General features: G+C 43.1%; 1 protein-coding gene across 1 annotated transcript; it reads left to right on the forward strand.

Annotated features, from left to right (window-relative positions):
• Positions 1-621: 621 nt before the first annotated feature.
• On the forward strand, positions 622-1,218 carry LOC311130924 (GTP-binding protein Di-Ras1; the record flags this gene model as incomplete). The annotated part of the gene is made up of 1 exon (XM_084163736.1): positions 622-1,218. The coding sequence occupies one exon, from the start codon at positions 622-624 to the stop codon at positions 1,216-1,218; it is 597 nt and encodes a 198-aa protein (XP_084019862.1).
• Between the last annotated feature and the right edge of the window lie 10,474 nt (positions 1,219-11,692).

Raw genomic sequence — 11,692 nt, forward strand, 5'->3', positions numbered from 1 at the left:
ATCTACATAGGAGTTGGCAAGACTGCACAAAAAATATGTGGGCCCAGGCTACACAAACACACCTTTGATGACAATGTACTTGGCCTCTGCTTCCCACTGCACTGTGCTTTCATAGATCTGAGAGCCCATCAATGAACTGCCTCTCCTGTGTCTTGTTCAGGTTAATGATAATCTATGATGGCAAGCCTGGCTTTAAGGGGACCAGCTTGTTGCGCTGTTTATCTCAGTCAAGGGTCTCTGAGATATTGTTCAAGTGCACAAGAAGATAGCGAGGATGCTATTTAGATAAGAAAATAAATGCTTTTTCAAGATAAAGCTCACTGCATGTCATGATTATGCTATTGTGTTGTGTATGATCTCAATCTGATGTGATTGTAGTGGGGATATTTTTTTTGCCTTATCCCAGCTTGTAAAAATGATTGAAATGACATCATGTCAACCAGCTTTACCCGGTGGGGTAGCTTCAACACCAAGGCAAATTCAAATCAACATAGTTGGCATTCATGTTTTTCCTGATACTGCTTTCGATCCCATATTTGATGAACATTCCTGATCTTCTCTTCCTTCTCTCTTCCTCAGGTCTTAGGAAACAGGCAACACAGGGATCCCAACCCCCCCAACATGCCGGAGCAGAGCAACGACTACCGTGTTGTGGTGTTTGGGGCCGGCGGTGTGGGCAAGAGCTCCTTGGTCCTTCGCTTTGTCAAGGGAACCTTCCGGGACACCTACATCCCCACCGTGGAGGACACCTACCGCCAGGTGATCAGCTGTGACAAGAGCGTGTGCACCCTCCAGATCACTGACACCACGGGCAGCCACCAGTTCCCCGCCATGCAGCGTCTGTCCATCTCCAAGGGCCACGCCTTCATCCTGGTCTACTCCGTCACCAGCCGCCAGTCCCTGGAGGAGCTCAAACCCATCTACCAGCAGGTGCTGGCCATCAAGGGCAGCGTGGACGCCATCCCCGTCATGCTGGTGGGCAACAAGAGCGACGAGACCCAGCGTGAGGTGGAGACCAAGGAGGGTGAGGCACAGGCGACAGCATGGAAGTGTGCCTTCATGGAAACCTCGGCCAAGATGAACTACAACGTCAAGGAGCTCTTCCAGGAGCTGCTCACCCTGGAGAAGAAGAGGAACATGAGTCTGAGCATCGATGGCAAGCGCTCCGGCAAGCAGAAGCATGCCGACAAGCTCAAGGGCAAGTGCAGCATCATGTAGGGAGGGAGAGGTGATGCCTGACCCCTTGGAGGAAAGACTGAGGTTGGGAAGGGTGGTGGTGGTGGTGGTGGAAAGGGTGGGCGTTCTTGAAGAGACTCACTTCGAGGAATGGAGGGAAGGTGGGGGGGGAACGGGGGTCGCCTGAGAGGGATTTTGTTATCTCGAAAGAGGCGACCCCCCCCCTCCCCTTACTTTATACGACTACCCCCATCTCCACCTTTCCCCCACTCTGCTCAAACCATTAACCAGGAATCGCCCCTAGGGCACAGTCATCCCGTCTGTCTCATTGGTTTTGATTTGGAGGTTTGCCTCTCCATCAAAAAATGTATGCCACTGAAGGACCGAATAGAAAGGTTTGGGACACAAGAGTCAAGTTCTAAGAGAAGGTAAAGTATTGATGCAACTCTACTGTGATGGGAAAAAGGAAATAATATGGAGCTCTGGCAATTCATATCCTCTCATGTTCAGGGTATAATCACAAAGAAGGGGGAACTCCCTACTCAGTGCCCATTTCAATATTATTCACTCCACGTACACCCTCTTTTCCCTATAGCTGTCTCTCTTCTGCTAATATGAGATAGCCACTTGACTCTTATGATTGTGAAAGGTAATAGGGTGGATTTGCGGGAGATGAGAGGGTATCAAATGTATTGTGAAAGTAATGGAAACATGACTTTCATCAATTCAAGTAAATTTCCAAAAGCAGAAGTTGGACTTCCGCTTTCAGTCTCTCTATTTACCTGGTAATTGGATGGGAGTTGAGAACTAGACATTGTCATCAAGAAAGGGCTCTATTCAATCCGTATAGTGGAAGTTCAGCGTTACAGCATCGTTTAAATGTAAAGGCAATGTTCTTGTGTTAGCGGAGACTGCATTCACGGGAAACGCTGCATACAGTGCACTCAAAGTATTCAGACCCCTTGACTTTTTCCACATTTTGTTACATTACAGCCTTATTCTAAAATTGATTAAATCGTTTTTTTTCTTCATAAATCTACACTCAATACCCCATAATGACAAAGCAAAAACAGATTTTTAGAAATATTTGCAAATATATTCAAAATAAAGAACTGAAATATCACATTTACAATTAAAATTGCAAAAATTTCTAAAAACCTGTTTTCGCTTTGTCATTATGTGGGATTGTGTGTAGATTGATGAGGATTTTTATTTATTTAATCCATTTTAGAATAAGGCTGTAACGTAACAAAATGTGGAAAAAGGGAAGGGGTCTGAATACTTTTCTAATGCACTGTATGTTGGCTTAATCGGAAATTACCTTTACATTTCTAACGCGCAATCTGTAACGCTTCAGCGATACAGATTGAATAGAGCCCAAAGTTGTTTATTGAAAGTTATTGATACATTAATACAGTGCATTCGGAAATTATTCAGACCCCTTGACTTTTTTCTAATGATGTTACATTACAACCGTATTCGAAAATGTATTACATTGTTTTTTTCCCTCGTCAATCTACACACAATACCCCATAATGACAAAGCAAAAACAGGTTTTTAGAAATTATAGCAGTTATTAAAATTAAAAAACTGAAATATCACATTTACATAAGCATTCAGACCCTTAACTCAGTACTTTGTTGAAGCACCTTTGGCAGCAATTACAGCTTCGAGTCTTCTTGGGTATGACGCTACAAACTTGCCACACCTGTATTTGGGGAGTTTCTCCCATTCTTCTCTGCAGATCCTTTCAAGCTCTGTCAGGTTGGATGGGGAGCGTTGCTGCACAGCTATTTTCAGGTGTCTCCAGAGATGTTTGATCGGGTTTAAGTCCGGGCTCTGGCTGGGCCACTCAAGGACATTGAGAGACTTGTACCGAAGCCACTCCTGCGTTGTCTTGACTGTGTGCTTAGGGTTGTTTTCCTGTTGGAAGGTGAACCTTCACCCCAGTCTGAGGTCCTGAGTGCTCTGGAGTAGGTTTTCATCAAGGATCTCTCTGTACTTTGATCCGCTAATCTTTCCCTCTATCCCGACTAGTCTCCCAGTCCCTGCCGCTGAAAAACATCCCCACAGCATGATGCTGTCACACCGTGCTTCACCGTAGGGATGGTGCCAGGTTTCCTCCAGACGTGACGCTTGGCATTCAGGCCAAAGAGTTCAATCTTGGTTTCATCAGACCAGAGAATCTTGTTTCTCATGGACTGAGAGTCTTTAGGTGCCTTTTGGCAAACTCCAAGCAGGCTGTCATGTGCCTTTTACTGAGGAGTGGCTTCCGTCTGGCCGTTACTATAAAGGCCTGAGTGGTGGAGTGCTGCAGAGATGGTTGTCCTTCTGGAAGATTATCCCATCTCCACAGAGGAACTCTGGAGCTCCTTCAGAGTGACAATCAGGTTCTTGGTCACCTCCCTGACCAAGGCCCTTCTCCCCTGATTGCTCAGTTTGGCCGGGCGGCCAGCTCTAGGAAGAGTCTTGGTGGTTCCAAACTTCTTTCATTTAAGAATGATGGAGGCCACTGTGTTCTTGGGGACCTTCAATGCTGCAGAAAATGTTTGGTGTCCTTCCCCAGATCTGTGCCTCGACACAATCCTGTCTTGGAGCTCTACAGACAATTCCTTTGACCTCATTGCTTGGTTTTTGCTCTGACATGCACTGTCAACTGTGGGACCTTATATAGACAGGTGTGTGCCTTTCCAAATCATGTCCAATCAATTGAATTTACCACAGTTGGACTCCAATCAAGATGTAGAAACATCTCTAGGATGATCAACGGAAACAGGATGTACCCGAGCTCAATTCTGAGTCTCATAGCAAAGGGTCTGAATACTTATGTAAATAAGGTATTTCAGTTTTTTTATTTTTAATACATTTGCAAAATATTCTAAAACGCTGTGTTCACTTTGTCATTATGGGGTATTGTGTGTAGATTGAGAAGGAAAAATATTTATTGAATGCATTTTAGAATAAGGATGTAACGTAACAAAATGTGGAAAAAGTAAAAGGGTCTGAATACTTAACGAATGCACTGTATATTACAGGGACAGGTTAGGCCTATCAAAGTTTGCTAATTAACGGGAGCATGTGTAGTAATAAAAAGATAGGAAAGATAGCTGCAAGTGGTCTCTGCATTTTGCTGTACATTTGAAATGCCTTTCCTTCCAGCTGACTTGACATTATGTATCATTTCAACATCTAAGTGAGCTTTAGCTAAACAAAGCACAAACAGAACAAATAACGAAAGCAACAAGCAGACAAAGCACGTTTGAAATGTAAATGTTTTTGAAGAAATGTAATTAATCTCTGTAGCACAAATATTTGGACCCTCATATCATTAATGTAGGTGTCTATATCAATGTTGATCACATTATATGCGTATCTTCTGTTAATATACTGTATAATATACTGTAAATAATATATTTTATGCTCCAAATGCTCATATTGTCTTGCTTTGCCTCTCCTCCCTATTGAATATTTGTTGCAATCCAAAAATCACATGCCCTTGCTTTAGCAATATGACATTACAGCACTTTGAGGATTTGGAGCACAGTGACATTTGATCTTTTGGTAAAGCCTTTGACGTGCTCTGGTTGAATAATTTCACTTCATTTTGCAATTTGAATCATATGAAGGAACTGCTAAATAAAGACAACTAAATGTACATATAATTGGTAATTGGTCAATTTACATACACACTGTTACATGCAATGTCTAAAGCAGTGATGTAGTGGTAATAAAATAGGTAGGTAAACTGATAGCCGGTCGCAGTGAGAAAAGTAACTCTCCCTATATTTTCAATGCATCTTTCCCCAAAAGGTGGGCAAAATGTTGTGCAAAAAAAAGTGGGTAAACTGCATTTACTTGCGTTTTATTTCTTCCACTACACCACTGGTTTAAAGCATGAGTCCTGCAGGAGTAAGTACATGATCATTTTATTTAGAGAAATACTTGTTCTTAGGTGAGCTGTACCATTTAATTCATTGCCTAATATGAATAGAATGATAGAACATTTATCCAACACTAACCCCTCATCTCAATAGATGTCCCAATCTTTTCAACAGCTTGACTTCCATTGTTTTGTATTCAGTTAGTTCCCAGAAAGAAAATGACATCTGTCATTCCTGTACATGTTTCCTCCCAGACAGTGTTGCTATAACAGCACCATGATTACATTGTAGATGTTATTCTACTTCGTCTGAATGCTGACCCGTCGTGTCATGCATTATTGAAGCAGAGGGAGGTTCTGTGCAGCAGCTGCAGCTGGATGGATGATAGCTACCGAACAAGCTGTCTTCTTCATTGATTGACTAGAGGCGAAAATGCCCACAAGTCCGGCGGTTGGAAGGAGCGGGCTGAAATCAATGGGGGGATTTGCTCTGAGGGATTGGACAGGTCGCAGGGCGACAGTGTTTGATCACTGCAGAAAACGAGCACGAGCTGCCATCGGGATTCTTACTAAGTAGAGGGCAGGAGAGATAGAGGAAGAACCACACATGTGTAGTGGGCCAACAGACCGCTATAAGGGGATTACACAGGGCCAATGGGCCATAGTAGTAGCCTAGCCAGGAGGGCAATGTGTCCACTACAGTAAACAGGGTTACAGAGTGTCACTGTTTGACTGACAGATATAGATTCAAGGCTGTCATACCCTATCATTAGCAACACGACTGACTCCAATGTGCTCTGCCTGGGGAAGGGTCAATAAGAGATGTTCCCCATGACAGTGTTCAGTGTCACTTTATATTAAGACGATCATTCAGAGATACAATATTATGGACAGAGGAGCAACACCTAAATGTACCTACCTCTGTATTTGTTTTGATTTGATCAGATGATCAGATCTTTTTCAGGGCATGACAAAAATAGCATTCTTCCTGCCCTGAGAGAGAGTCCTTATTGTACATATATTCTACGTAACATATATCTGAACAAGCTCCTGTTTTTCTGGGTTAGAATGACACCACATCCAGGTCAGCAATACACAGCATCGGGAGTGACTTATTCTTTCAAAATCGTACAATCTCATACAAACAATTTCTATCTTAATCTCTTTACGGATTTGGGATGCTTGACATCTTGAGTTTTCAATATTATAGATTTTTCCACTATACAACAAGGTGCTTGATTTATCAATTTTTGCTATTTGTTACTGTATTATAATTTTGGGGGGGAGATGTCTTACATTTACATGATCCCTTATTAAACCCTCGCCTAAAAACTAGTAATCCTTCAATTCCTGCTGAAATATGCAGTGACTAGAACAGAATGAAACAGTGGGACTTGTAGATTGCACAAAATATGGAGCCAGCATCCTTTGACTGGCACTGATGTTTACAATTTTTATCAAAATCTTAATTTTTTTAGTCTTTATAAAATAATTTGTATCCCCCTATATAATATATATATATATATATATATATATATATATATATATATATATATATATATATATATTTTTTACCCTACCACAACAACACATCTTCAACTGCTACTTACAGCCACTTACACTCACATATACAGTACACTTTAATCTTAATTCCAACCCTCAGATGTCCACAGACTAACCCATCTTTCCCAGTACACTCTCATTTTACTATTTCCTTTCGCAATACATCCTATTTTACTGTGATGTCTTACGAGGGTCTATTTGTTAAGTTTTTACAGAGATTGCCCTAAAAATAAATACTTTACCTAAGAGTATAATCATATTTCCCATTGATTGATCATGGTTTTTCAGATCTCCTACCAGTACTGTTTGTACGTCCATCTGAACACAGTCATTATGACCTAAGGATCGGACCCTTTTTTTCAATTTTCGCCTAAAATGATATACCCAAATCTAACTGCCTGTAGCTCAGGCCCTGAAGCAAGGATATGCATATTTTTGATATCATTTGAGAGGAAACACTTTGAAGTTTGTGGAAATGTGAAATTCATGTTGAGAATATAACAAATTAGATCTGGTAAAAGATAATACAAACAAAAACTTTTTTTTTTGCGTCATCTTTGAAACATTTACATTTACATAATTCAGCAGACGCTCTTATCGACTTACAAATTGGTGCATTCAACTTATGATAGTCAGTGGGACAACCACTTATTTTAATTTTTTTAAATGAGCGGGAACTGTGCTTCCGTAGAGGTAGGGGAGCTAGCAGGCTAGAGGTGGATGAACTCAGTGCCCTCGTTTGGGTGTAGGGTCTGATCAGAGCCTGAAGGTAAGGAGGTGCCGTTCCCCTCACAGCTCCGTAGGCAAGCACCATGGTCTTGTAGTAGATGCGAGCCTCAACTGGAAGCCAGTGGAGTGTGCGGAGGAGTGGGGTGACATGAGAGAACTTGGGAAGGTCGAACACCAGACGGACTGCAGTGTTCTGGATAAGTTGTAGGGGTTTAATGGCACAGGCAGGGAGCCCAGCCAACAGCGAGTTGCAGTAATCCAGACGGGAGATGACAAGTGCCTGGATTAGGACCTGTGCTGCTTTCTGTGTAAGGTAGGGTCGTACTCTGCGAATGTTGTAGAGCATGAACCTGCAGGATCGGGTCACCGCTTTGATGTTAGCGGAGAACGACAGGGTGTTGTCCAGGGTCACACCAAGGTTCTTTGCACTCTGGGAGGAGGACACAATGGAGTTGTCAACCGTGATGGCGAGATCATGGAGTGGGCAGTCCTTCCCCGGGAGGAAGAGCAGCTCCGTCTTGCCGAGGTTCAGCTTGAGGTGGTGATCCGACATCCACACTGATATATCTGCCAGACATGCAGAGATGCGATTCGCCACCTGGTTATCAGAAGGGGGAAAGGATTAAATTAATTGTGTGTTGTCTGCGTAGCAATGATAGGAGAGACCATGTGAGGATATGACAGAGCCAAGTGACTTGGTGTATAGAGAGAATAGGAGAGGGCCTAGAACTGAGCCCTGGGGGAAACCAGTGGTGAGAGCACGTGGTGCGGAGAGACAGATTCTCGCCACACCACCTGGTAGGAGCGACCTGTCAGGTAGGACGCAATCCAAGAGTGAGCAGCGCCGGAGATGCCCAACTCGGAGAGGGTGGAGAGGAGGATCTGATGGTTCACAGTATCAAAGGCAGCGGATAGGTCTAGAAGGATAAGAGCAGAGGAGAGAGAGTTAGCTTTAGCAGTGCTGAGAGCCTCTGTGACACAGAGAAGAGCAGTCTCAGTTGAATGACCAGTCTTGAAACCTGACTGGTTTGGATCAAGAAAGTAATTCTGAGAGAGATAGCAGGAGGGTTGGCTAGAGATGGCACGCTCAAGAGTTTTGGAGAGAAAAGAAAGAAGGGATACTGGTCTGTAGTTGTTGACATCGGAGGGATCGAGTGTAGGTTTTTTGAGGAGGGGTGCATCTCTCGCTCTCTTGAAGACGGAAGGGACATGGCCAGCGGTCAAGGATGAGTTGATGAGCGAGGTGAGATAAAGGAGAAGGTCTCCGGAAATGGTCTGGAAAAGAGAGGAGGGGATAGGGTCAAGCGGGCAGGTTGTTGGGCGGACGGCCGTCACAAGTCGCAAGATTTCATCTGGAGAGAGAGGGGAGAAAGAAGTCAAAGCATAGGGTAGGGCAGTGTACTGAGAGACAGGCCAGACAGTGATGTAGGATTCTAGATGTAATTTAGATATTTTCCACAAGATGGCAGCAGTGTGTGTGCAAAGTTTCAGGCTGATCCAGTGAAGAATTACATCACTACACAATATTTTGTATCAAGTCTGCAAGGAGTTTTCCCAAATGTGCTGAATTGGTTTTCAAGTACATAACTATAGAGAACATACAAAAATGCTATGGTAATACAAAATTTAAGTTTGCACACTCTCAGGAATGTCATAAATGATGGTTCATTAGCTTCCCTACAGAAAAGACAATAACCTTCACACATCTAGATGGCCGGGCAGGAACCCAGTTCCTACATTTTTAATATAACAATTGATTTTTCAAAACAAACTACACTACATTTGATCTCTGGGACCCTCAGGATGACAAATCAGAGCAAGATTACTGAATGTAAGTACATTATTTACCTTCAGAGGTGAATGTACCAAACCAGTTGCCGTGATAAAAGTGTTTTGTTGTTGTGTACTATCCTCAAATAATAGCATGGTATTTTTAGCTGTAAACGCTACTGTAAATTGGACACTGCAGCAGTTAGATTAACAAGAATTTAAGCTTTCTGTCCATACATGACATGTCTATGTCCCAGAAAATTGGCTGTTGTTTACAACACCATTCTAGTCACATGTCGCATATTGAGCAACAACCGTCCCATGTAAGGGACACCGATCCCGTAGAGGTTATGACCTAACAACCACTCCTGGACTTGACTCGGGCCCAGCTCCACGAGGGGGCAAAAGTGTGCTTAGCGCCCTCAGTTGAAACTTGTGCCCCCTCAGTTTTAGTTTCATTGCCAAAAAGTTCAAATGATTGAGTGACAGGTTGGCACAAAATCTGTGTCTCTGCTGCACTGTGTCAGCACAATGGACAGAGCGCACCGCTGTGTGTGTAGGGAGGCTATGCAAAGCCACTGGGGTGGTTATGTATGACTCCTTTGTGTTTCCATAAAAAAGCGGGAAAAAACGCTTCTAATCTGTGGTACGCTAAGTGAATAACATGATATGCCTCCGGGCGGGGTCAGGTTTACAGTTGAAGCTGCTTCACTCAACTCTGCCTCACGCCTCACCACTACAGAATTGAGTTAGCTTCTTAGCTAGCTGTAAAAATAAAGTGTTAGTGTTATTAGCCTTAGCCTATTTAGCTAGCTCAAACCAGCTAATCTGCCACTTCCACGATGGATATCAGAAATTGGCTTCGCCAAAGTACCCAAACAAAGCCACAGGAGAAGGAGAGCGATGATGCTGCCAAACTCCAGCTAGCAGAGCCTACCCACTCTTCCACAAGCGCTGCCAGGATAAAGGCTCCACAACCCCTTCCACCTCCGACTGTTCATGATGATCTTGGAACAGAGGAGCCAGCCCAGGTTAGCCTAGAATCCTAATCTATACCACAGGTTTTCTGTTCAAAAACGTTAATTTAATAGCAACTGGAAAATAGGAAGAGTGTGGCTGGAATACTCGGTTACTGCAGATGCGGCCTTTTGTTTCCCATGTCGAAAGTTCTGTGTTCAATACTAACGCAGACAGGGCTTTCACCAAAAGCTGGGTATTCTAACTTGAAGCATGCTATTGATAGTACCAAAGGATTCGCTAGGCACGCATCAAGCAAAGAGCATTTGAAATGCACTGCACTGTGGAAAGAAAAACAAGTTTGAAGTGCTATGGGAACATCGGTGTCAACACTTGTTAAGGATGGGCAGCTGACAAGAAATCACATGTATTTGTCGGCGATTGTGGACATTATTGAGTTCGTTGTTTCAAACCAGCAACCATTGAGGGGGACTTTAGATGCAATAGAGTTAAGAGGGGATGGGGGCAGTGGACTTTTTCTGTCTGTGATGGAATATACTCTTTGAAAAGATAAGGAACTTGCCAAGGTGTTTAGCACCATACCCCACAATGCCACATACGCGTCACACGATATTCAAAATGAAATCATAGGGCTCATGAGTGGGGCGTCCACAGCTACACGAGAGAACTCATTTTCCACTTTGGCAAACGTGTTCAGTCAGCACAGAAGAAGCATGCTACACCCGAGGAAAGCTCAACTAATCCTTCTGGCATTTGAGGGGGATCTTACAAGAAGATTTCGGGAAGAATGGAATGATCTATTACTCAGGAAGTTCCACAGAGCATCAATAGGCTGCAACCAGCTAGAAACAATCTAGCTGGTTGGTTTTTATCAAAATCTTGGTGGTATAGCCAGTGGTGTCGTTTCAGCAAAAATGTAGGGTATTGAATGACAAATGTACTTCCTTAGTCAGCCTAGGTTTTCAACGGAATTGCTTTAGTATGTAGGGCACTGTCCATGGGGCTGATAGAGCACAGTGGAGATTTCGCTCCAACCTGTCACTTCTTGGTCAAAAGCACTTAATGGTATGGAAGTCCAGAGAGGACATATGAATAAGAAAATAGTTCCCTCGTTATGTCGAGATCACAACTTATTTATCTCATGATCACTACATAACAAAAGTTGTTTTGTCGAGATCACGAGATAATTTTCTCGTGATCACAACATAACAAAAGTACCACTCATCATCCATTAATTTGGTCATATGCACTATAGTCACTTCAGCAAGGAACCCTGCGGCTTTGATGGCAATGAAGTTTACATACACTAAGTTGACTGTGCCTTTAAACAGCTTTGAAATTTCCAGAAAATTATGTCATGGCTTTAGAAGCTTTTGATAGGCTAATTGACATCATTTCAGTCAATTGGAGGTGTACCTGTGGATGTATTTCAAGGCCTACCTTCAAACTCAGTGCCTCTTTGCTTGACATCACGGAAAATCAAAAGAAATCAGCCAAGACCTCAGAAAGAAAATGGTAGACCTCCACAAGTCTGGTTCATCCTTGGGAGCAATTTCCAAACGCCTGAAGGTACCACGTTCATCTGTACAAACAACA

Source organism: Coregonus lavaretus (assembly GCF_964263955.1).
Source record: "Coregonus lavaretus genome assembly, chromosome: 6".
NCBI lineage: Eukaryota > Metazoa > Chordata > Actinopteri > Salmoniformes > Salmonidae > Coregonus > Coregonus lavaretus.